Source organism: Amblyraja radiata, chromosome 8 (genome assembly GCF_010909765.2).
Source record: "Amblyraja radiata isolate CabotCenter1 chromosome 8, sAmbRad1.1.pri, whole genome shotgun sequence".
Lineage (NCBI taxonomy): Eukaryota > Metazoa > Chordata > Chondrichthyes > Rajiformes > Rajidae > Amblyraja > Amblyraja radiata.
In genome coordinates this window covers 64,243,392-64,270,971 of record NC_045963.1, presented here as the reverse complement: position 1 = coordinate 64,270,971, position 27,580 = coordinate 64,243,392, and the positions used below count along the sequence as shown (strand labels likewise).

The 27,580-nt window shown below is 44.9% G+C and overlaps 1 protein-coding gene across 1 annotated transcript; it reads right to left on the bottom strand.

The window, feature by feature from the left end:
- Positions 1–33: 33 nt before the first annotated feature.
- On the bottom strand, positions 34–25,266 carry LOC116976514. The gene is made up of 4 exons (XM_033026406.1): positions 25,002–25,266; positions 9,895–10,242; positions 2,262–2,510; positions 34–59 (listed from the first exon to the last, which is right to left on the bottom strand). The coding sequence occupies exons 1-4, from the start codon at positions 25,264–25,266 to the stop codon at positions 34–36; spliced, it is 888 nt and encodes a 295-aa protein (XP_032882297.1).
- Positions 25,267–27,580: the final 2,314 nt, after the last annotated feature.

Sequence of the window (27,580 nt, the reverse complement as noted above, 5' to 3'; positions counted from 1 at the left end):
GGATGGATAAAGAAAAACATAGGAAGCATATGGCTAACGGGGCCGGAAGCGCAGCGGGCCTGGGGTGTAGAAAGAAAATTAAAGTTTTTAAAGGGAAATACTTTGTCAAATCGACCAAAACTTGTTACTCTACACCCCAGACGAATAGTGAGTAAGTTGGGTCTAAAATTGTTGTGCTATCGTGTACTGTTTTGGCTGAATTTCTGGAACATACATACTGTATTGTATTGTATTGTATTCAAATTTATTGTCATTGTCTCAATTAGAGACAACAAAATGAATTTTCCTTACAGGCAGTATCATAAAAATAAATAATAAATAATAAAACATATTAAAAATAAAATTGAATTAAAAAAAAGAAAAGCACAAACACAGAAAGTCCACGACACAACATAACACAGTGGCACCAAGGTGAGGAAGGCACCATAGTTCAGCCAGCCTCCCCTCCGATCTTCCCAGATGTTCATCCATGGTCTGGGCCTTCCGAGCACCCGCAGTCGCCGCGCCGGGCGGCCCGATGTTCAGGCCCTCACGCCGGGCTGGTGGAACGCCGACGCCGATCCCCGACGGTGAACATCCTCCTCCTCAGCGGCCTGGACCTCCTGATCAGCCGCCTCCCGCAGCCGGAGTCCGCAGCTCCCGGGTCCACAGTCCGAGCCGGGCGGAGTCGCAGGACCCCGCGTTGTTGATCAGCGCCTCCCGCGTTGGGAGCTCCGCAAACCGCAAACCGCAGCTCCATGATTCGGTGCAGCAGATCCAGCACTCCGGGCTCCAGACGGCGATCCCTGGTAAGGCATCGCCAGCCCCGCGATGTTACAGCGCTGTCCCGCCGCTGCTGGAGCTCTGGTCGATCCCGGCAGGAAAGGCCGCGCCAATCCAGGTAGGCCGCTGGGGGGGTGAGGACTTAACTCGAATAATAGTCGCGTCCTCTCCAGGAAGCGACCGAAGGACGGTATCCCCCTTACCGTGCCCTCTTCCCCCACATAAAGACATTTAAAAAAACATAAAAAACACACTTTAACATAACTAAAAAAACAAAAAAAACAAAAAGATACCGGGCTGAAGGTGGAGGCTGCTGGCACCAGCGCCACCGGAAGTACAACGAGTACATACAAACAACAAACAAATATACATACATACAAGACGAGAGTTTTAGTCATATATACTAGACCAAGCGCGGACCTGTTGGGTCCCCGTCCCCCACGCAATATTCCACCACTCACCCATAGCCCCCAACTGCATAGGTGAGTCTGACGGGTTCCTGTTGTGAAGCCAGAGATCCCTGTTGTGACGATAGTCATGGTAACCCTTCCCCAACTACGCAGGCGCAGCTGGCAAGTGGGAGCGCAAATACCAGGTTTAATATAGTTTAAAAAGTAAATAATTTAAAAAATATAACATTATATTTACAACAAGTCAATGGCTGTTGTGTTTTGTTTCTTTTTAAATCTTTTATCCTGTGTTTTCTATGCACACACCGAAGGAAATGCAATGGAATTTCGTGGTACAGTTGTTGTGCAATGACAATAAACGTATTTAATTTAATTTAATTTAATTTAATTTCATTTCATTTAATTCTGAATGAAACTTGTTACGGCAATGTTGAGTAAGGTGGTCCAAACATTTTGAGCTGTCATGTACTGTTTTTGCTGTATTTCGGGAACAAACAAACAAACGGGAGTTTTAGAGAGAGGTAGGTAGGTAGGTAGATAGGTGGGTAGGTGATATAGATGGATAGATGCCACTTCCAATGAAGGAATGTTGACAGTTACTAGAAGGTGTAGTGGTGTAACAGAAAAGAGAGTCTGGGAGGAGCGACTCCAATAGGAAATTATTTAATTTATTGGTGTCCCTGGAAGGTTTTAACGTGCTTGGTTGAAAGATGTGGCCCTGTTCCGTGAGCACAAAATGGTGGGGTCAGATTCAGGCTAACACAATAAGGTGAAGTGTGACTGTAAGCTTGGAGTTAGGAGCCGGGGCCGAAAAGTGATGTTCCACAAATAGCCATCAGATGTGTATTTGTCTGTCCAATTCATCAGAAAGCATAAATAAATGCATGAAAATGAATCGGTATGGGGAAGTTGTGCCTAAGGGCCTGTTTTCATGCCATATGACTATGAAAACTAAAAGATTCAATACTTTTAATGTTTTTAATATTGTAAATTGAAATGAAAATGAAAGTGCAAAATGCTATCCCACCCCTCGCATGCTCTATATCTACACTAACGGAGATCATTCAGTATTGTGTAAACTGAACTTACTAATGACAATCATCTGTGTCCTGTTCCCACTGATATCTCCCCACACTGTGCAGTAATAGATGGCAGAGTCATTGAGCGTCACGTTTGTCACCGTCAGGATGAAGCTGCTGTTGGAGGCGTCTTTGAACGACTGGAACCGCTCAGTGAAGCCTGGTCTCCTTAGTACGCTGCCTCCTGCCTCATGTGTTAAAACCCACTCCATGTCCTGCGCGGGTAGTTCTCGGTACCAGTGGACGTCAGTGTTTTCCACTTCAGGAGTAGAGGTCCTTATGCAGTTGTGCAGGGCCCTATTGAGACCACATCTGGAATATTGTGTGTAGTTTTGGTGTCCTAATTTGAGGAAGGACATCCTTGCTATTGAGGCAGTGCAGCGTAGGTTCACGAGGTTAATCCCTGGGATGGCGGGACTGTCATATGAGGAAAGATTTGAATTCACTTGGCTTGTATTGACTGGAATTTAGAAGGATGAGAGGCGATGTTATAGAAACATATAAAATTATAAAAGGACTGGACAAGCTAGATGCAGGAAAAAATTTCCCAATGTTGGGGGAGTCCAGAACCAGGGCCACAGTTTAAGAATAAAGGGGAGGCCATTTAAAACTGAGATGAGAAAAAACCTTTTCACCCAGAGGGTTGTGAATTTGTGGAATTCTCTGCCACAGAAGAGGAGAGGAAAATCACAGGCAGACTTTACTCAGAGCTGGTGTAGATTTGGAAGCAACAGCAGGAGAAGTTTAGCAAGAGATAAGACTGATTGGCTCTAGCCCAAGTGGGAGGAGAGAAGTGAGTCAGTGCATGGGAAAACAGTTGAAAACTGAGGAATTTGGTTTGTAAATTGGTAAATTAGGCAATTTATCAGTCAATATAAGCAAGACTGGTCTTGGGGAGCGGCCTTGTGAGGGAAGTGCCCTGTGAGTAAAGTGTGAGTCTTTGGTTCGAGAGTCTTCGGCGAGGAAGCTGAGGGGAGGAGACGAAAGAAGGAGATGTCAGTCAAGCTGATTCAGTGCGATGCTTGCAGTATGTGGGAGGTCAAGGACACCGCTGGTGCCTCTGGCTGCTACAAATGTGGCAAGTGCATTCAGGTAGAGCTCCTGAAGGACCATGTTGGGGAACTGGAGAAACAAGTGGATAACATCGGGTTCGTCCGAGAAACTGAGTCGTTCCTCGACAAGTCCTACAGTAAGGTTGTTACACCTAAGGTACTGGAAGAGAGAAGGTGGGAGACAGTGAGAAAGGGAGGGAAGCATGGAATGCCAACGTCCCCGGTGTTGTACCTCTTGTGAACAGGTTCACCCACTTAGAAGCTGTCGGGACAGAAGACGTTTTTACACTGAGCGGCGGACTGGCTTGCGATGCGAATAGGGCTGTTGAGCCAAAACCAAAAAGGCCTAAGTCAGGCAACGCCATTGTAGTGGGAGACTCCATTGTGAGAGGTACGGACAGGGGTTTCTGCAGCAACAGGCGGGATTCGAGGAAGGTGTGCTGCCTTCCTGGCGCCAGGATCCAGGATGTCATGGACAGAGTGCAGAAAATCCTCAAGGGCGAAGGTGAACAGCCGGAAGTGGTAGTGCATGTCGGCACAAACAATGTCGGAAAGAAAAGGATGAATATTCTGCAGCGTGACTTTAGAGAGCTCGGAAAAATGCTGAAAAGCAGGACCTCCAGGGTTGTTATCTCCGGTTTACTTCCAGTTCCTCGTGCTGGCGAGAGCAGGAACAGGGAGATACGGGACCTGAACGTGTGGCTGAGGAACTGGTGCATGGGGCAGGGATTTAGATTCTCAGATCACTGGGATCTGTTTTGGGGTAAGAGGGAACTGTACAAAAGGGACGGATTGCATCTTAACAGGTGGGGGACCAGCATTCTGGCAGGCAGGTTTGCCACTGCTACACGGGTGGTTTTTAACTGAATAAGGGGGGTGGGGTGTCGAATGGGATAGTTGAGGACGGAGTTAAAGGGAAAGGGTTTCTTAAATGTGTGAGCGTAGAGACACAGGGGTGTAAAATGAGGGTAGAAGCAATAGGTAGCAAGGTGAAATGTGGCAGGCAGACAAATCCAGGGCAAAAATCAAAAAGGGCCACTTTTCAACATAATAGTATAAGGGGTAAGAGTGTTGTAAAAACAAGCCTGAAGGCTTTGTGTCTCAATGCAAGGAGCATTCGTAATAAGGTGGATGAGTTGAATGTGCAGATAGCTATTAATGACTATGATATAGTTGGGATCACGGAGACATGGCTCCAGGGTGACCAAGGCTGGGAGCTGAACATCCAGGGATATTCAATATTCAATATTTAGGAGGGATAGACAGAAAGGGAAAGGAGGTGGGGTAGCGTTGCTGGTTAGAGAGCAGATTAACGCAATAGAAAGGAAGGACATTAGCTTGGAGGATGTGGAATCGATATGGGTAGAGCTGCGAAACACTAAGGGGCAGAAAACTCTATTGGGAGTTGTGTACAGGCCACCTAACAGCAGTAGTGGAGTTGGGATGGCATCAAACAGAAAATTAGAAATGCGTGCAACAAAGGTAAAACAGTTATAATGGGTGACTTCAATCTACATATAGATTGGGTGAATCAAATTGGCAAGGGTGCTGAAGAAGAAGATTTCTTGGAATGTATGCGGGATAGGTTTCTAAACCAACATGTAGAGGAACCAACGAGAGAGCAGGCTATTCTAGATTGGGTATTGAGTAATGAGGAAGGGTTAGTTAGCAGTCTTGTTGTGCGTGGCCCCTTGGGCAAGAGTGACCATAATATGGTTGAGTTCTCTATTAGGATGGAGAGTGACATTGTTAAGTCAGAAACAAGGGTCCTGAACTTAAAGAAAGGTAACTTTGAGGGTATGAGACGTGAATTGGCCAAGATAGACTGGCATTTGATTCTTAATGGGTTGACGGTGGATATGCAATGGAAGGCATTTAAAGACTGCATGGATGAACTACAACAATTGTTCATCCCAGTTTGGCAAAAAAATAAATCAGGGAAGGTAGTGCATCCGTGGATAACAAGGGAAATCAGGGATAGTATCTAAACAAAAGATGAAGCGTACAAATTAGCCAGAAAAAGCAGCCTACCAGAGGACTGGGAGAAATTCAGAGTCCAGCAGAGGAGGACGAAGGGCTTAATTAGGAAAGGGAAAATAGATTATGAAAGAAAACTGGCAGGGAACATAAAAACTGACTGCAAAAGCTTTTATAGATATGTCATGAGGAAAAGATTAGTTAAAACAAATGTAGGTCCCTTGCAGTCAGAAACGGGTGAATTGATCATGGGGAACAAGGACATGGCAGACCAATTGAATAACTACTTTGGTTCTGTCTTCACTAAGGAAGGCATAAATAATCTGCCGGAAATAGCAGGGGACCGGGGGTCAAATGAGATGGAGGAACTGAGTGAAATCCAGGTTAGCCGGGAAGTGGTGTTAGGTAAATTGAATGGATTAAAGGCCGATAAATCCCCAGGGCCAGATAGGCTGCATCCCAGAGTACTTAAGGAAATAGCCCCAGAAATAGTGGATGCATTAGTGATAATTTTTCAAAACTCTTTAGATTCTGGAGTAGTTCCTGAGGATTGGAGGGTAGCTAATGTAACCCCACTTTTTAAAAAGGGAGGGAGAGAGAAAACGGGGAATTACAGACCAGTTAGTCTAACGTCGGTAGTGGGGAAACTGCTAGAATCAGTTATTAAAGATGGGATAGCAGCACATTTGGAAAGTGGTGAAATCATTGGACAAAGTCAGCATGGATTTATGAAAGGTAAATCATGTCTGACGAATCTTATAGAATTTTTCGAGGATGTAACTAGTAGAGTGGATAAGGGAGAACCAGTGGATGTGTTATATCTGGACTTTCAGAAGGCTTTCGACAAGGTCCCACATAAGAGATTAGTATACAAACTTAAAGCACACGGTATTGGGGGTTCAGTATTGATGTGGATAGAGAACTGGCTGGCAGACAGGAAGCAAAGAGTAGGAGTAAACGGATCCTTTTCACAATGGCAGGCAGTGACTAGTGGGGTACCGCAAGGCTCAGTGCTGGGACCCCAGCTATTTACGATATATACATGATTTGGACGAGGGAATTGAATGCAACATCTCCAAGTTTGCGGATGACACGAAGCTGGGGGGCAGTGTTAGCTGTGAGGAGGATGCTAGGAGGCTGCAAGGTGACTTGGATAGGCTGGGTGAGTGGGCAAATACATGGCAGATGCAGTATAATGTGGATAAATGTGAGGCTATCCACTTTGGTGGCAAAAACAGGAAAGTAGACTATTATCTGAATGGTGGCCGATTAGGAAAGGGGGAGATGCAACGAGACCTGGTGTCATGGTACACCAGTCATTAAAAGTAGGCATGCAGGTGCAGCAGGCAGTGAAGAAGGCGAATGGTATGTTAGCATTCATAGCAAAAGGATTTGAGTATAGGAGCAGGGAGGTTCTACTGCAGTTGTACAGGGTCTTGGTGAGACCACACCTGGAGTATTGTGTACAGTTTTGGTCTCCTAATCTGAGGAAAGACATTCTTGCCATAGAGGGAGTACAGAGAAGGTTCACCAGACTGATTCCTGTGATGTCCGGACTTTCACATGAAGAAAGACTGGATAGACTCGGTTTGTACTCGCTTGAATTTAGAAGATTGAGGGGGGATCTTATAGAAACTTACAAAATTCTTAAGGGGTTGGACAGGCTGGATGCAGGAAGATTGTTCCCGATGTTGGGGAAGTCCAGAACAAGGGGTCACAGTTTAAGGATAAGGGGGAAATCTTTTAGGACCGAGATGAGGAAAACATTTTTCACACAGAGAGTGGTGAATCTCTGGAATTCTCTGCCACAGAAGGTAGTTGAGGCCAGTTCGTTGGCTATATTTAAGAGGGAGTTAGATGTGGCCCTTGTGGCTAAAGGGATCAGGGGGTATGGAGAGAAGGCAGGTACAGGATACTGAGTTGGATGATCAGCCATGATCATATTGAATGGCGGTGCAGGCTCGAAGGGCCGAATGGCCTACTCCTGCACCCATTTTCTATGTTTCTATGTCTGTTTCTAGAAGGCAGTGGAGGCCAATTCACAGGATGAATTTAAAAGATAGAGCTCTAGGGGCTACGGAATCAAGGGATACGGGGAGAAGGCAAGCAAGGGTTACTGATTGTGGATGATCAGCCACGGTCACAATAAATGGCGGTGCTGGCTCGAAGGGCCAAATGGTCTCCTCCTGCACCTATTTCCTATGTTCTGCATGGAGCACCGTAACCGTGCCGTGTCATCCTCAGTGACATGCTCCAGCCTCGGGAATTGGATGAGGATCAGAGGATTTGCATCTTTAATGGAAAATATGTCTTCTTAAAAAAAAAAAAAACACTCAGCACAACCATGTTTAAAGAGTGCACAGAATCTAACACTAAATTTATAGAATTGTTTAAGCCATTCTATATCATGCAACATGGAGTCCTTTTGATAAGGGCTATGGATGTGTACAGCACAGGAATGGGCCCTTGTGATACTTTAAACCAAAACAATGTTACTGAGTTCAGTGATCCTGCAATATTATATAACCTGTGCATGGGGCCAAACAAAGTTCTAAATGGATTTGTGGAGAGGTTTGCTCGTGCTACTCAAGAGAGTTTAAACTAGTGAGATATAGGGTTGGGACCCAGAATGACAGCGAACTCATATGTAGAAAATAGAACGGGCAAGTATGAGAGGACTGGTAGGTCTAACTGCATTTACTTTAAAGCAAGAAGCACAGCAAGTGAGACGGATGAGTTGAGAGTGTAGATCAGCACACAAGATTATGAGGGGAAGCGTGGAAGAGCTGAAATCTATTATTAATTTATTATTAAGTAAGTGGGGCATTTGGAATATATCAGGACCGGGTGGAGTCAAAAGGTTTTGGAAAGGAAATCATATTCAATAATTGATATTGTATTCAATAATAATTGAGATTGTAGTTAGCAACATGGATAAAGGAAAACTAGCTGATGTGCATTTGGACTTTTAAAAGGCACTAAACAAGCTACAAAGAAGGTGCAGATTAAAAAAACCTCACACATACCTTTCTTTCCATTCGCTAGTCATTACCCACCCCTAGCCAATGTTTCTATATCTGCCACATCTCGTCCCCCTCCACCTTCCGGTTCCGGTCTACCTCACCATCCGCCCTCGGGTTCTACATCTTATTTCACACCTTTTCTTATCAGAATTCTTTATTTGTAATCTTTTGTCTTCCCTGCTTATCACATCTTCGTTAATATCTTCCCCTATCCCTCCTGCACCTCATTCATCTGACAATCAACCCTTCCATATCTGAGTCTACCTATCACTTGCAAGCTCTTGCCCCACCCTTACTCCCTCACCTCTTTCTACCAGCTCTCCTGCTCCATCAGTCTGAACAGTCTTGACCCGAAACACATTTATCTTCCCAGATGTTGGCTGACTTGCTGAGTTCCTCTTGAACGAATATCTACATTGCAGATCCTTGGGCTATCTTTAATCGGATTTCCCTGGCTTTATCTAGCACTAAACGTTATTTATATTATTCCTTTTATCGTGCATCTGTACACTGTGAATGGCTCAATTGTAATTATGTATTGTATTTCCACTGACTGGTGAGCACGCAAAAGCCTTTTACTGTACCTTGTACCTGTACAGCGCGTCGTCAACAGAGCGCAGAGGATCATCGGGACAGAGCTACCAGCCTTGGAGGGCATCTACCACACGCGGTGCCTCAGGAAGGCCCTCAGCATCCATAAGGACTCATCACACCCCTGCCACGGTCTGTTTCAACTACTTCCCTCCGGCAGACGTTACAAGGCCTTCTACGCCCGAACCTCCAGACTCAGGAACAGTTTCATCCCAAGAGCTATAGCGGCTCTGAACCGGCCCTAATGAGTGCCCCCCCACCCACCCCCTTTGGACAGTCTCCCTCAGATGGTCACGTCAATCAATTCAGCTTGTTTATTTATGTATTGTATTTATTTACCTTTCCTGGACATCAGTGGAGCTGCACACTAAATCTCGTTGCACTGACGTGCAATGACAATAAAAGATATATTATTGGTACACGTGACAATAAACTAAACTCAAACTCTAAAACTCAAGCTTGGCTTTTTCTTAAACATTTCATAATATTTCTTCTCCCATGTACTTATACATCTTTTGGATTTTATGGGCTAATCTATTCCTTTTAACAACTCATATCAAGTTATCCTATTTCTCTCCGTATTCTGATTTGTTTCAGGAGGGATATGGGCCAAAAGCAGGCAGATGGGACTAGTGTAGCTGGGACATGTTGGCCGGTGTGGGCAAGTTGGGCAGAAGAGCCTGTTTCCACGCTGTATGACTCTTTTACTTTATGCTATTAGTTGGTAATATCTTCCATCACTGGCAACTCAAACCCAAAGGGTTCATCATCCACAAACCATTTGTAGAGACTTTTGACACTTTTAATTTTTGTTCACTTGTACTCGTCCTTTCACACACTTATCTATTTCCTAGCTGTTGCACTTTACACGCCAAGGATAACTTCCCCACTCTCTGTTTTACTTGGAGTGGTCACAGAGTTCCCATGTGTCGGTGAGTCATTGCGTGAAGGTTGAAGTGTGAGCTGCTGTTATCATCAGTGTAGGCAAACAATGACTTACCAGTTACATTGAGCTGGGACCCTGCTCCATAGATGTAACTCCACACACTGCAGTTGTAGACAGCTGTGTCATTGATGGAGACATTGGCGATGGTCAGAATGTAACTGTTGCTCATGGCATTCCTGAAAGAATTAAAGCGGTCAGAGATGCAGCTGGACCTGGTGACGTTGCCATCCACAAAGTGGCTCATTATCCACTCGCTGTTTTTCCCAGGTCGCTGCTGGTTCCAGTGGACGTCAGTGTCATTCACACCGGCTTTGTGCAAGACACATTGCAACTGCACAGTTACACCCTCTGCCACCTTGCTGACTGACGGAGACTGGATAAGGACCGGATCATCCAGGGGATCTGTGTGAATATACATGGAGCTCAATGGAAGGCATCATATTTCTCCAGCATTTAGTTTCTAACAGTTTCTAAAATTTGAATACCATCACATACTTCCCAGGGAGGCTCAGGATAATTGAAGAGTAAGATTATCGAGGATGTCAGATTTATCCAAGTTCTCCGGATTTGTTGGCTGACCTTTAAAGTTACTCCAACAGCTTTTGCCTTTTGTTTTTTAGTATATTGTTTGCCTTCCAAACTGCTCATTCTATCTACATGTTGAGTTTAAGTTATTTTGTGTATGAGAACACCCAGATTCTTCTGACATTACACTCTCACACCATTCAAAAAAATGCTTTGCATGTCAATTTTTCCTACAGAATGGAGATATAGTCCATCTGACTTGTCCTGCTCTTTATACTTGTCTGTGCCCCTTGCAGCCTCCTCACATGTTGCTTCGCCTACCTACTAACCAGGACATGTTATACTTGGTCTCCTCATCCTCGATTGTGAACAGTGAGGGTCCCAGCACCAAACCCTGCACCACCTCTCACTAGTCACAGCCTCTCAGCTTGAATACCTGCTGTTCATTCCAGTTCCTCCAGGAGATTTTACAAAGAGATACTCCCATCTATGTGTCTGCTTGTGATGAATAATGGCCGATTTCGTCTATAGCTACCGTCTCTGCATGGCGTTGAAAAGCTCAACCCTTCTTTGCTGGGGATTACGTGAAGACGGGGATTACGTGAAGACCCCGTCCAGCACGCATGCGCGACATACTTCAAAGCAGCGGTGTGGAATCACAGAAAACACAATACTTGAAATAAACATAGTAAAGATAAGGAGAACTAAGATACCAGTTGATCTCGATAATTGCGGGTGGAAGCGGAGGGCACGTAATCCCTCATCGTAACTCATAAAACACAGATCAAACTTCAAACTGGTAAGTTCTCGTTTAATCTTACTACTTTACTTCGGAGTCATGCGAGTGACTACGTGAAGATTTTAAAGCTCTGTGATTTCAAACCGTGTAACAGTCCATACTTCACTCGCTGCCGAAGTCATCCAAGGGAGGAAGTATGTTATCGTAATCAAACCTGAATCTGTTTGTAAAACAACAATGGTATTATTTGAAAATAATAACGAAGAAATTAATGCTCCCTCGGGCTAAATTATATATTTTTTGCAGCGTCTAAAATTCTCTCTGCAAGTGAAACAGGTTTTAATGGCTTGTTGTAGAATGTTTGAAAGTTCTTCCCATGGACCACCCCGCTGTTACCAGGTTAGGTCCAGTGGCACATCCATACTGTTAGCCGCCGACGTGGATGCTGCTCTGGTGGAGTGAGATGTGTAAATATCGGTATCCACTCCAGCAGCTCCCAATACCTGTTTGAGCCATCTAGAGATGGTTTGACTCGGTACCCTGACCCAGTGGCTTTTTTGTGGCTGACCCATTTTGTCTCCCTCAGGAATTTATGTTGTGTTGATATATTGTAGAAGGTGAGTCATGACATATAACGGTGGTCAGGTGGGTACGCCTGGAATTCCATAATGAGTCCTGAAGTTCCTGGTCTGCTCTGTTTTACCAGCTCCTGAATGGTGAATGTTATTTGGTCTGATGTTATGACCATATTGTCCAGTCTGAGTAGGTAAAAAGACTGGACCCTTATGCTGAGACTAAGCCATCAGCATGGCCGTATACAAGGTAGCAGTTTTCAGAGTAAGGAATCTGGCTGGTGGCCTTCCCTTAGGTATGTCAGGACAACGCTGACATCCCAGATCTTGGTATATCTAGGACTAGGGATTTTGAATAGAAGGTACCTCTCATTAATTTGGCCACCAGTGGATGAGACCTATGGCCTGTTTCCCTTGGTGCCTGTCTTAGATAGGCTGACAGTGCACTTCTAGCACATTTGATAGTGCTATAGTTCAGACCTTCATCGTGGCGAAGGCTGGCCAGGAACTCCGGTACGTCACCCTAAGTCTGAAGAAGGGTTTCGGCCCGAAACGTCGCCTATTTCCTTCGCTCCATAGATGCTGCTGCACCCGCTGAGTTTCTCCAGCATTTTTGTGTAACTCCGGTACATAGGTATGGTGGTTGATTAGTAGGTTGTCTCTGTTCTCGAGCAGTATGTTTCCCATTTTCTTATACTGGAGGGATATTGTTTCTTGGTGGAGTCGGTGAGATGCTGTCATCGTGTTCATGGTCAAATTTGACAATCCCAGGTCCATCAAAAGGTCTTTTTGGAATCTGCAACCCAGTAGGCTTATTCTGTCATGGCATCGGTGAGTTTCGCCTGATACAGGGTGGATCAGTAGATCTGGTCTGTGGGGAATGGTCATGGGTTTCAATGACCTCAAGGATCACTGGGAAGCATGGCTGTGTAGGCCAGTTGGGTACTACCAAAAAGTCCGAAGCAAAATTCATCTGTATTTTGCGTAGTACCTGACTGATGAGGCAGAAAAGGGGAGAAAATATAGAGATTAGTTCCCCCCCCCCCCCCCAGTTCAGCGAGAATGTATCCATCGCCGCTGCCTCAAGGTCTGGTTCCCTTGCGACATACATCGGTACGTGGTGATTCAGTCGGAATGCAAAGAAATCGATTTCCCAATTCCCAAGTAATTTCCCAATTACTCTTGCCACTTTGTCAAATGGTTGGTTGATTGTTAACCATTAATTTGTTACAGGTTTGTGCCAATTATGCTGATTTTCCATTTGGCAACGTTATAGACATGTGGACTGAGTTAATTGAATACCAGATAGTCCATAGTTGTGGATGGTGTCAACGTAGATTTATCAGGATTGTATGATAAAGCCCAGGCTAAATAAGTTTTTAGTAGCTAATGCTGCTGATTTAGCTAATTCCATGGTTTTGTCTGTTGTTAAATATCATTGAGATATGCCATGACAATATGTTTCCTTAATAGTGTCAGGGCTGGTTTGAATATCTTGGAAAAACAGTTTTGGCTCATATGTAGCCCATTAGTCAATAATTTATAATGTCATAGTTACCCCATCCAGGTAAATTTTAGGTATCTCCGATGATCTTTATGAATGGGTACTGAATAGTATGCATCTTTTAAGTCGATGCCTACCATAAAGTATCCTTAGGAAATCCATGTTTGGCAGTTACAAATGTTTTCCATTAAAGTGTGTATACCTGGTGAAAGTATTCAATGTGGTTAAGTCAATGATGGTGTGACATTCACCATCTTTTTTGTTTTTTTGTTAAATTTAATACGGGTTCCAAATGTTCATATTTAGACTTCTTTATGACCCCTTTGTATGTCTTCTCCAGTTCAACTTGTCCCTCATGTTTCCTTTTTAGTGAGAGGGTAAAACCCCCTTTGGGGTGCATGCTGAACTGGTGGCAAGTTTTTCTTAAATTCAATTTTTGTCCTTGAATACTTTTGGTATATAACTACCAAGTGTGATAGTTCTTCATGCTTCCAAAACCAGGCTGTAATGGCTGTTCCGCTCGCGGTGTTGCCACGTAGCGGTTCACCACACCCAGCAGCTCTTCCTGGTCCTGTACCTCAAGCATACTCCCGATTTTGTTCAGCCAGTGACCCCTCTTCTTGACCAGCCCAGCCCTGGTCGCCAACGCTCCCCTCTGTTGAGGGAGATGCGATGGCCAGTGCTGTTAGTGCACTGGAGCGGGAGTGTTTGTGCTCCCTTGGCGAGCTTGCCACAGCTCCCGGAGCAAGTCTCGCTGGAGCTTTTGCTCCATGAGCCTTTCCATAAGGCTTGAAACGGTCACCTTTAGCCGCTCTCGGGCGGGAGTCTACCATACCGGGCTCTGCTGAGTGAACCGGCCGGTCCGACTTCCGTGTGCCTGCATCCAGCCCGCTGCGGTTGGTCGCCAACGTTCCTTTGAGCTGTGCTAGCGGCACTGGGATTGGCTCGGAATGCTGTAGGTGACTGTGGACCGCAGCTTTGTGCCGGTCGCCCCCCCACTGCTGTAATCCTCCTGGTCCATAGCAGCCCGACGGGGAACGACCTTCATTGGTGTTTTCCCTGTTCTATTCCTATTTAAAATAAAGCAGAACAGGGTTTCGAAAACACCATGTCCTCAGAGTAAGATTTGCTTACCTGAAGGTCCGTTTTCAAATTGTTGCGGGAGAGCTCGTACTCCCGTCCGTCGCTGTGCACTGCATGAGACGCTATGGCACGCATGCGTGCTGGACGGGGACTTCATGTAGTCACTCACGTGATGCCGAAGTAATATGGCCGATTTTGTCTATAGCTACCGTCTCTGCATGGCTTGTTGAAAAACTCAACCCTTCTTTGCTAGTTACAAACATCTAACAACGTGAGCTTTGAAAGATTTCTCACCCATGATGTCCATTTCATACTTCCACGTTGACTCTGTTCTTACACCTACTCTATTTTTCTGCCGTTGTGTCGGATTCTTATCTTTCCTTTGCTGTCGATAATGCAATGAGTTATTTACTTCACTGGAACATGGAAATTATATTGAGGGGGAATTTCAACCGTGCTTCACACTATTTAACATGGATTAGGGACCCGTATCAACACAATGCAGATGAGCAATGACAGATCAATGAACAATGAACTGTCAGCCTGAGAGAGGGCATGGACTCGGGTGATCAACGTGTAACCTGTTTCTTCTAAGCCAGTCCCAGAGCCCTTGAGAATATTCTAGTGTTTAATAAATTATAATGTAAGGTGTTTTATTAAGCAAAGATTAATTTGACTTCTTTGGGTTTTGAGTAAACTGATCTTTGTGATTCTGTGCTGTAGAAGAGCTGGGTGATCAGGAAATTGGAGGCCAGCATTCAAACTGCATTCAAACTGCTTCCTGTTTTGCCCAAGCCAAAAAAAACATTTCAATGGTGGGAGAGGATGTACTTCCTGAGTAGGTGCTGGCTTCTGTAAACAGAAGCCTTGAGCGAGGATGTCTTTCCTTTGGAGTTGGTAGTTTCTGTAACAGAAGCCTTCTGGTTGGTAGCTGACAATCGAAGATTACATTGTTAAGACGGAATTGTAAATGTTTTGCTTCTTGACTAAGTTCCTGTTTCGATGTTTGTGATCCACAGTTTATGATTGATAGTAGCACGGGATGACAAAAGTATTGTCTCAACGACAAGAATTCTTTGAATGGGTAGAGCTGTGATTGATTTGTATTAAACATCATTGCTGTATAAACATGTGACTAAGTTTCCAAAATACTATAAAAATATGCTGTATGTCCTTGTTCATTAGAGTGATGGCCCAGGAGGGTTAAGTATCTGTTGCATACTTGACTTTGAATCCCCGGCACTCTCGCCAGCTAAATGATCAGGAAAGCTTGTGTTGGTTTATTTAACATTGTGAGTTGTCTGTTTTAAGAAATGAACCTTAACATTGGCGTTGTCGGCAGGATTTCGCAGGGACCATCAACAGACGACTGAGTAAGAGCCATAGTTTGACCAGGGTCAGATGGGGGGAAAAAAGTGCACTAGTCAGACCCCTTGAGACCGACCTCCCGAAGAAACTCCCGGGAAAACTTTGGTCTTTCGTAGTAGGTTGATCTGGTGCCCTGTCGAAATCCTTAGATGCAGACAACTATGGGAAGACCAACTGTATTTAAATTTTTGCTACTAGGAAAGTAGTTGGTTAGAGAATTTACTTCAAGAAAAGTAGTTGGTAAGAGTATTTCCTACTAGGAAAGTAGTTGGTGATGTATTTTGCTACTAGGTGAGTAGTCGGCAATTGGCTTCGCAAACTAAAAATGTTTGTCATTCACAAAGCAGCTGGCTGAGAGAGTCTAGCAGCTATGAGGAATAATCTGGATAAAAATGACGGGGAAATGCCCGTATTTTGCTACTAGGAAAGTAGTCGCTGATTGGCTCCGCAGGTAGAAAGCCTGTCGTTCACAATTAAGTAAGTGTTAAAAGACATTGCAATAATGGGTAACAATTTGGACTAAAGTGATAGCCTGTGCAGCACATGTGTTATTTGAATCCTAAAAGTAAGATGAGCCCTGGCCAGTGGGTAGAACAGGGAATGTAAAGATGATTAAAAGAGCAGAGATGTTGATATGGGAAAGAGACGCAGGAAAGAAATGGAAAAAGTGAATTAAGGAATGGAAAGTGGAGACAGAGAAGAAGTATGAGGGGAGAGGGATAGAGTTAAGGAACAAGGATGGTACTATGAAAGGATGGAACTTGTTACAGCTAGAATGCCAGTGGGCAGAGGAACAAGTAAAAATGGCCAAGGTAGAGAGAGAAAGCGCTGACAAGAGTTCAGAAAACAAGCAATTAATGGTTTAGAACAAACCCAGTACCGGTAAGTCCTCTAGAGACCCCTTGTCTGACATGGTGACCCTGTTTATAGAAGAGAGGAATGAAGGAATAAAGTCGGGAATAGTGTAGACCACCTCCCCCATACAAGATCCTGCAGTGAGGTGGAAGCTCCAGCACCCCTACAGGAAAGGGCACCCCCAGACGAAAATGATACTGATAGTGACTCGGAGACTGAAAAGGCAGATGAGAAAGAAGGGAAAAGGGCTGAGGCAGACGAGGAAGAAGCAGTAATTGAATTCAGCAGTGAGAGAGTTAAACAACGCAGATGGCCAGAGAGAGAAACAGCAGATAAATTAAAGAAGATTGAAAGAGGAAAATGAAGCATGATTATTGAGGCTGCTCAAGAACTTTAAATCACAAGCCAACAGCCTGTAAAGTTTAAAACAAACTTGCCTTCGAACTTTGAATCACTTTTGGCACAGAGCTAACCTCTGCTGGAGAGAGAGAAAGACGGAGCAGAGAGTTTGTGAGTGACCCAATGGTTATGGGGTGTGGCAAGATCCTGATTGATAGGGAGTCTGACCAATCACAATCTGATCACTGTCCAATCACAGCGCCCAGGTTCCTGACTGACAGAAAATTGGACCATCTTATTTTGAATCATACCGGCCCGCGCATTCCTAGCAGATGAGGGTTGTGGGCTTGGTTAATTCTTTTCCATTTTTAACTCTCTCATTCCAACAAGAAGAAGACTTTCACAACATAAAGACAACGCCTGACCACTATACTAGCCTCAGCCTTCCCAGTCCACCTAGCCGTTATTAAGTGTAATACCCTTATGAGTGGCCATTACAAAGTCTCCCAGGGGAATGTCTTCGCTTGCGAATAGTGTACATTGGTCCTCATAGAACCAATGATTCTAGTGGACAGAATGGTCTTGTCAGACAAATGAGGGAGGTTTAGGAATTATAGAGGGATGCCTCTATGCGCAATGACTATGGAAACGAGAGGGCTGGGACTTTGATTCCACCACTGTACTCTGGCTCACACCCCTCTTGGACAAATTTGTGTAATTGATGTTTTAATGCCTGTTATTTTATTTTATATACACTCCCTTGCGCATGCTGGTAAGAAGGGAAAACAATAGAGATGCACCTTGCAATTTAAAAACCTAATTGTGATGCCCATTTTCCTTTGTGAAAATTCCATGTTAAGTCAGTAAATGTGTAAAATGGTGGGTAAGCTTACGAATGTATTTGGGTATATCAAACTTTTAAGAGTTAGAATGATTTCCTTGTGGTGTGTATAACTGTGTTCTAATTTTGAGTGAGAACTTTATTGTTTTAAAATATATGAATATCTGTGAGATTTAGCATATTGCATGAGGTGTGGCAACTTGTGAGTGAATGTCACAGAAAAAAAGGTATAAAATAAGTAAGTTTAAAGATTGTTACGTGTTTGTGGAACCGGTTCTGGTGAATGTTGAAATAATCCTATAATTCAGATGAAGTAGGATGTCATTGAATCAGCTTTTGCTCTTTTACATAAGAAATCCTTGTAGAGGCTAATGTGTTTTAAAAAGCACTGAGTGTCTCTTTGTAGACAGTAGTTGTGTGTAGATGGAGCCACACAACGTTATTTTATTTTCCTTTGTTCTTTGCAAAGCGTTAGAAATCTATGAAAATTAACTGTTCATTCTTTATTTTCTCTTAACTTTTAACAGAGGAGAGATGGAAAAATGCAGGTTGTTTGTTTTGTCTTATTGGTGTTTTAAGTTTATTTTCTTCCTATTTTGAATTGAGTTCAAAAGGAGACTTGGATGCCACACTGGCCATGTGTTAGATGAGATTGGAAAAGCCAATATCTCAGACCTAAATTGGCTTTTATTCTTTTATTCTTAAAGAGACTGTTTTCAAGTTTCCAGAATACCACTTGTGCCAGAAGAGTGAGTACTAGCATCTCAGTTATTGATCATCCATGTTATTAATTTGGATTAAAAAACGAGCAAGACAATTTTATAGTCAAATTTGTTAGTGGTGATGAAATAAATTGTTCAAGAAGGAACTGCAGATGCTGGAAAATCGAAGGTACACAAAAATGCTGGAGAAACTCAGCGGGTGCAGGAGCGAAGGAAATAGGTAATGTTTCGGGCCGAAACCCTTCTTCAGACTGGCAGTGAGAAGGAAGGAAAAAAAAGGAGGAGGAGCCCGAGAGCTGGGGGATGGGAGGAGACAGCTCGAGGGCTAAGGAAGGGGAGGAGACAGCAAGGGCTAACAAAATTGGGAGAATTCAATGTTCATGCCCGCCGGATGCAGGCTTCCCAAGCGGAATATGAGGTGCTGTTCCTCCAATTTCCGGTGTTGCTCACTCTGGCGGAGACCCAGGACAGAGAGGTCGGATTGGGAATGGGAGGGGGAGTTGAAGTGCTGAGCCACATAAGATGAAATAAATTTGCTGAGTGTAGGTTGACTGAGGCAGAATTTGGCAGTTGGAGCATAATGTAGGAAAATATATATTTTTTTCATTTAGTGAGGAAGAATAGAAAATAAGAATATTTAAACTTTAGAATGGAGCTGTGCAAGGGGATCTGGGCGTTCTTGTAGTTGAAAAAAGAAGTTAACTTGCTGGTTTAAAAAAAAAAAAAGTGGATCAGGCAGCATTTCAGGAGAACATTTTGGGTCAAGTTGTCAAAAATAAAGGATGAGCAAGTTGGACGTGCACTGTGGAGTTTAGAAGGATGAGAGAAGATGTAAATAAAGCATAGATTGAAGGGCCTGTCCCACTTGGGCAACATTTCCGGTGACAGCCTGAAAATAAGTTGTCACGGCATGGTCGGGGCGTGACGCGGGGTGACGCCCAGTGACGCGGGGTGACGCCCAGTGACGCGGGGTGACGCCCAGTGACGCGGGTGTATAAAGCACCGACTTTCAAAAGTTTTTTTTAGACTTAAGTGGATTATTTGGCTGAAGATAGCCAGGGGCCAAGTGCCCATAAAGAATGGAAGTACAAAGGTACATTATTAAGAACATCTGAAATGATGTTCTTTCTAATGTGGTTAAAATAAAGATCTTTTTGTCCTGTTGAAGTTCATTGGAATTGCTGTACGCACAGTGTTTGTCTTTTAGAATGCAAATGAGGAGCCAGGTTTCCCGTTTCCTGTCTTAAATGTGTTTAAGGAAGCTTGTAACGTGTTTTGTGGTTACATCAGACCATACCTTACAAAGAAGGGAGGAGAGAAATCACTATGGGAAGTAAATGTTGAGAGATAGAGTAGATTGGGGAGGAGAAACATATTTGGACAATAGCAGACAAAAAATATCAACTATCCTGACCTTCTTTCCAGCACTCGGATTCTCATATTTCACTAAACTCTACTATTTGTGCTGTGATAATGAAAAAAGGGTTCTTACGTGGTAGTGACAGACTGGAAGACAGAATGAGAACAGTTGCTTGTTGTTCCACTAGGCAAAGTCCAGTATTAGGTGGGCTGCACTGATGTGCTTAAGAAGTATGTGAATACGTAACATGGGCAGTGGAAATCTTGGAGCCCAACACACTGAGGTTGATTATAGTTTTACAATCTCCCCATAGTATAGTGTGATTTAGAAGCAGGGATGTTCAGGGCAGTATGAGATAATTGCCGTGCCAAATAGAAAAGGAGTATAGCCTGCAGATCAACATAGACAGATAGATTTCGCAGGACCCTTCATCTAGTCAAAAATAAAGGGTACTATTTAATATTGATTGATTGCTTTACCTGCTGGTATTCTTATGCTAAGATAGAACAGCTAGAATTGTGATAAGGAGTCAAAGTAATAATATTTAACTGTGGGTCCCTCTTCAGATTGATCAGGGTAAACGTTTCACAGGGAAGGTGATGAAGGAGGCTCTGCCTCGTCGGTAGTTAGAGTCATTTCATATCTCCCACTAATTGCAAAGTTTTGGATTAGTGGAGAGAATTAATAGGACACTAAAGAGTTTAAGTAAAGCCTTGACTGAAACTGGACAGGCATGGTTTAAAGTATTCAGCTATTTTGATGATTCAGAACAACCCCAGCTAGAGAGGCGGGCTTAACACCTTTTGAATTGATAACAGGATAAGCTGTGAAATTATGAATTTACCTACAGGTCCTCAGCGATTAATTAATTACATTTGCACAGCAATTAACCCATGCCTTGCCAGGTCTGCATTCCCAGGTATGAGAGTCACAGAAGCCACTATCTGTTGAACACAGGGACTTAAGGACCTGTCCCACTGCGGCGACCTAATTTGTGAGTTTAGAAGAATTTGCGCTCGACTCAAACTCATAGCATGGCTGACACGTGGTCCTAGGAGGTCCTACGAGGTCACTGGAACTCTCCTTCATGCTCGAGGGAAGTTCCCGCATACTCGTGGCCTCAGTTTGGTCAAGGAAAATTTTTCAGCATTGGTTGGCATGGTTCTTCCAGGAAGTAGCGGCGCAGCACCTGCAGCTGTGACTCGCCTGAAGTCCATCTGTCTTTTCTTTTATTTTGTTTTCTTTTGTCCTGTTTTAGTTTATTTAGTTTATTTTAGTTATGTATGTGTGGGGGGTGGGAGAAACTTGTTTTTAGTCTCTTTCTTCAGGGCGGATGCGACCTTTTCTTGTCGTATCCCCCGTCTCTGTCTGTGCTGAGGCCTAATTGCGGAGCTGGTGGCCTCCAACTGGGACCGACCTCGAGGCTCCGGAGGCAGAGCCAGGACTTACAAATGCGGGGCTGGATGACTTCGGGGCTGTGGTGGCGTTGCGGCGGCGACCCGACTTCGGAGACTTGGAGGCTCGGCCGCGGGCCCAGTGGATGACAATGTCGGGAGCTCGCAGGTCCCAGGTTGGTGACCGATTCTCCGGAGCTCCCACAACAACAGCTTCGTCCACTGGACTGGAGGGTGGCAGCTTCGACCGCCCCGAGCTGCGGAGTTTGAACCGGCCCGTTCGCGGAGCTCGGATGCGGACGTGGAACTTACCATCACCCGGCAGGGGCCCCAACATAGAAAGCCTGGATTGCCTCAACGCAGAGGGAGAACAAAGGAGGGTAGAGACAAGGGCTTTAAGACTTTTACCTTCCATCACAGTGAGGAGGTGCCTGGTAGACTGTGTCATGGATGTTAAACTGTGTTAATTGTATTTTATGTTATTTTATTCTATGTCATGACTGCAAGGTATGCAATTTCGTTCAGACTGAAATATCTGAATGACAATAAAGGATATTTTACTTTACATTACTTTACTTTTGAACACATAGTGTAGTGGAGTGGGTCGCTAGGTAGTCGAGGTAGCCGTAGGCAATCTCCTTTGCTGACCGGGCATTTTAATTGGCTTTTCAGAACCAAGGAAAACCGACTGATAATGTTAAATTCCCACTAAACGGTATTAAAAGTTGTCTGACTTCTTTAAAAGTGTCTCCACTCTTTCTCCCCCCCCCCCACCCGGGGCAGATGAGACGGTGTGAGGCTTGCAGAATGTGGGAGCCCAGGTGGAGCCTCTGGCTGCTACAACTGTGGCACGTGTGTCCAGCTTCAGCTCCTAAAGGACCATGTGTTTGTGTGCTTGTATGTGTGTGCGGTCGGTCGATCCGGCTCGTGGTTTCATCGCTGACGGTCGGTCCAGCTCGAGGTTTTTCACGTCAGGGCCCTCGAGCTTGAAGGTCGAAGACAGTCACTGAAAAGTCACGTTCAAGGGGCAGGCCCTTTGCTATCAGACTAAGAATTGATATGGCACTGGGATCAGAAGAAATTGAGACTGTTTTGAAAGGGACTGTGGCAGGTGCTACCAACAACATCAACTGCCATGAAGAGGATACATCTGATTGACTGTAACCTGAGAACCAAGAAAGCACAATTGGGCTATTGACCCTCTTTTTTTATTCTGGGGTTGGACCAGATGGACTGGACATGAGGAAATAATTTGTTTATTATTAGTTTTGAATTTGCCCTTCATGATAATAAGTGTATGCTGGCTGTGTACGCACATCCCATATAATGACGGAGGAGAAATACCCCTCTTGACAAAACCCCTTAACCTACTGAGATTCTGGCCTTACACTGTTTTCGCAATAAAACAGCAACTAATGGGTGCTTCAGAATGGAAAACTCAAGGACCCATATTTAAAGGGTGGTATTTGGCCTCTTTTCAGCCAGAATGTAAGGTAAATGAGACCAGGATTTGGGAAATACCATGGCTTAAATTAGTGAATTGCTGAAGAGCCCAGTTAATACTATCTGTTATTGTGACAAAAGAAGTGGCGGAGTATACTTGAGGAACAGCACCTGCACCAAGATTAGTGCTAGTGACCGGTGAGTCCAATAAATGGGACATATCAAGTATGTGGATTCTGGGCATACCCATGGTTACCTGGTATGTACCTGGTGATGAGAAGAACTGGGAAAGGTTGATCAGGCCAACCTACAACTGAAGGGGATGCTGTTATTTGGCCTTTGTTGTCCCCCACATGCGAGCTGTGTAACATCTAACTGAATTGTATATTCCTGATGAGGGCCAAGTGAAGTATATCAGAGTCCGAGCAATTCTGGATGATTGCTTTCCCACTTTACAGGACAGCCAGGGAATTGATTAATATGACCTCTGTATTGGAGAAATTGGTTAATGAAACTGTGAACGCCTTTACCTACAAGCAAAAGGCACTCTCATCCATGATGGTTGAAATGGGTTGCACTTTGCCCTATAGGATAATAGGAGGGACTTGTGCTATTATAGGGGACGAATGCTGCACTTACATTCCCGATGAATCCTCTAACATTACAGATTTAGCAGCACATATCGCCAGAGAAATAAGGAAGATTGCAGAGGCAGGGGAAGAGATGGATAACTTTAATAAAAGTGGAGAATGGTGGCCATTTAGAATGTGTGGAGGAATATGGGGAATGCTAATTCACTATGGATTTATTGTACAACTGATTGTTGTATTAATCTATGTACTGAAATGTCTAAAGTCTTTACTGTGTACCAACCAAGGACTGTAGTGTTATCGTTAAAATCGATAATAGGAGGGAATGAAAATATTTTAGTCAATAATGAATTATAATGTAAGGTATTTTATTAAGTAAAGATTAATTTGACTTATTTGGGTTTTGAGTAAACTGAAGCTTTGTAATTCTGTGCTGTAGAAGAGCTGGGTGATCAGGAAATTGGAGGCCAGCAGTCAAACTGCATCCAAGCTGCTTCCTGTTTTGCCGAAGCAAAAACATATTTAAATGGTGGGAGAGGATGTTCTTCCTGAGAAGGTGCTGGTTTCTGTAAATAGAAGCCTTGAGCGAGGATGTGTTTCCTTTGGAGTTGGTAGTGTCTGTAAACAGAAGCCTTCTGTTGGTAGCTGACAATCAAACATTACATTGTTAAGATGGAATTGTAAATGTTGTGCTTCTTGACTAAGTTCCTGTTTCGATGTTTGGGATTAACAGTTTATGATTGATAGTAGCACGGGATGACGAGAGTATTGTATCAGTGATAAGAATTCTTAGAATGGGTCGAGCTGTGATTAATTTGTATTAAACGTCATTGCTGTATCAACATGTGACTTTGTTTCCAAAATACTATAAAAAGATGCTGTTTATGATGCTGTATGTCTTTGTTCATTCGAGCAGTGATTCCCAACCTGGGGCCATATGGTACATTTCAGGGGGGCCACAGAAATGTTTGGGGATTTAGGGGGCCACAGGTTCAATGAAGGGGGACACTTTTTTTCTGCTAATAATGTCAGGGGGGGCCACAGAAAAATTAAAGAGCCCAAGGGGGCCATGAACTAAAAAAGGTTGGAAACCACTGAATTAGAGTGATGGCCCAGGAGGGTTAAGTATCTGTTGCATACTTGACTTTATATCCCTTGGCACTCTCACCGGCTAAATGATCAATAAAGCTTGTGTTGGTTTATCTAACATTGTGAGTTGTGTGTTTTAAGAAATGAACCTTAGCACCCTGGCCTTGGCTCCAGTGACAGTGTTGTTGTTGCCTCTGCTCTGTGGGTGGTACAAGGATCAGTGGTCGTCGGTTGGCGGGACTGGGAAGCCATCAAAAGGCTGATCGGTTGGCATGACTGGGAGAAAGCTGGAGATGCCAGACACAACACAAGGAGCAGGGGCCAGTGCGAGGTTGAAGCAGGGAAATGTCTCCAGCGCCTTCAGATAGGCTGCTGGAGGCAACCCCGGGATACATAGGTGGCCGGGCAAGGAGAGGGGAGGGACGTCGGTTCGTAGGCTAACTGGATGTTGCACTTTGAATGATGGTGGCAAAACATGGCGGCGCCAGCATGTATAATATGCAAAAAGAATTTCACTGTACAGTTGCATATGTTACAAATAAAGAACTATTGAGCCATTGCAATAAGGGGGCAACATTGGTTAATCTAAAGCCATGATAAGTTGTAGTTCTGCTCTCCTGTACCTCAAGCTCCAGTATGATCTCTTTAATCTTTTACATGTGCCAATTCAAGGGAAGTGAATTACACCCAATATAATTACACATAGGTGAATAAAACCAAATATAATTTGTACTCACTGGTTACGTTGAGCTGGGTTCCGTTCCCTCTGATATCTCCCCACACTGTGCAGTAATAGACGGCAGAGTCATTGAGCGTCACGTTTGTGACCGTCAGGATGAAGCTGCTGTTGGAGGTGTCTTTGAATGGCTGGAACCGCTCAGTGAAGCCTGGTCTCCTTCGTACGCTGCCTCCTGCCTCATGTGTTAAAACCCACTCCATGTCCTGCCCGGGTAGTTCTCGGTACCAGTGGATGTCGGTGTTTCCCACTTCAGCATTCTCCATGGAACACTGTAACCATGCCGTGTGACCCTCAGTGACACGCTCCAGCCTCGGGAATTGGATCAGGATCGGAGGATTTGCAACTTGAAAGGGAAAATATCAACAGATGAACACTAATGTTGGAGTTGCTAAATCCTTGCCCGACCGAGCCTCCAACCTCATCGTTCCCCAGCCCCGCACGGCCCGTCTTTACCTTCTCCCCAAAATCCACAAACCTGACTGTCCCGGCAGACCCATTGTCTCTGCCTGTTCGTGCCCCACCGAACTCATCTCCACATACCTTGACTCCATCATATCCCCCTTGGCCAAATCCCTTCCAACCTATGTTCAAGACACCTCAGACACTCCCTGCCGCCTCCGCGCATTTCATTCTCTAGGCCCTCGCCCCCTCATCTTCACCATGGACGTCCATCATTCTACACCTCCATCCCCCACCAGGATGGCCTCAAAGCCTTCCGGTTCTTCCTCGACCGGAGAAGCAACCTATACCCAGCCACTGACACTCTCCGCCGCCTAGCGGAGCTGGTCCTTACCCTCAATAACTTCACGTTTGACTCCTCCCATTTCCCCCAAATACAAGGCGTAGCTATGGGCACACGCATGGGCCCCAGCTACGCCTGCCTATTTGTCGGGTACGTCTAACAACCCTTGTTCAATATGTACCAGGGCCCCATCCCCAACCTCTACCTCCGTTACATCGACAACTGCTTTGGGGCCACCTCCTGCACCCACACACAACTGACTGACTTCATCCACTTCACCACCAACTTCCATCCGGCACTCAAATACACCTGGACTATTTCCGACACTTCCCTACCATTCCTTGACCTCACTATCTCCATCGCAGGTGATAGACTTCAGACCAACATCTACTATAAACCCACTGACTCCCATGGCTATCTGGTCTACACTTCTTCCCACCCTGCTTCCTGTAAGGACTCCATCCCCTACTCCCAATTCCTCCGCCTACGCCGCATCTGCTCCCAGGATGAGGCATTCCACACCAGGGCATCTGAAATGTCCTCATTCTTCAGGGAACGCGGGTTCCCCTCCTCCACCATAGATGAGGCTCGCACCAGGGTCTCTTCTATACCCCGTAACACTGCTCTCTCTCCCCATCCCCGCACTCGTAACAAGGGCAGAGTCCCCCTAGTCCTCACCTTTCACCCCACCAGCCGTCACATACAACAAATAATCATCCGTCATTTTCGCCACCTCCAACGTGACCCCACCACTCGCCATATCTTCCCATCTCCCCCCATGTCTGCCTTCCACAAAGACCGCTCCCTCTGCAAATCCCTTGTCAATTCTTCCCTTCCCTCCCGTACCCACCCCCTCCCCGGGCACTTTCCATTGCAACCGCAAGAAATGCAACACCTGTCCCTTTACCTCCCCCCTCGACTCCATTCAAGGACCCAAGCAGTCGTTCCAGGTGTGACAGAGGTTCACCTGTATCTCCTCCAACCTCATCTACTGCATCCGCTGCTCTAGATGTCAGCTGATCTACATCGGGGAGACTAAGCGGAGGTTGGGCGATCGTTTCGCCGAACACCTCCGCTCTGCCCGCAAGAACCTACCTGACCTCCTGGCAGCTCAGCACTTCAACTCCCCCTCCCATTCCCAATCCGACCTCTCTGTCCTGGGTCTCCTCCATTGCCAGAGTGAGCAACACCTGAAATTGGAGGAACAGCACCTCATATTTCGCTTGGGGAGTCTGCATCCTGCGGGCATGAACATCGAATTCTCCCAATTTTGTTAGCCCTTGCTGTCTCCTCCCCTTCCTCAGCCCTCGGGCTGTCTCCTCCCATCCCCCAGCCCTCGGGCTCCTCCTCCTCCTTTTTCCTTCCTTCTCCCCACCCACCCCCTATCAGTCTGAAGAAGGGTTTTGGCCCGAAACGTTACCTATGTCCTTCGCTCCATAGATGCTGCTGCACCCGCTGAGTTTCTCCAGCATTTTTGTGTACCCTTGCTAAATACTTCATGTGTTTCAACTTAAAATACATTAATCCTTTGATATTAGACAACCTCATGTAAAAGTGATGCTAACTTGGTTAGCAACTGATATTAAAATCATGATTGCAGCTGATTGCAACTTTCTCCCTGTTCAAGATTATCTTTCACTCTCTCTCTCTCCCTCCATTGTTGGGAGGTGTTGCCTCACAATGGGGATTTCATTTTTCATTTAGCTTTGTTTAGTCGTTTATTTAGTCCTTTGTTGCTACACGGAGATAAGCAGATCTCTGTATATTGGAGGAATAAGAGGGTATGGAGATAGATCATTGAGGTGGTAATGTTTAGTTCACTTTAGTGTAGAGAT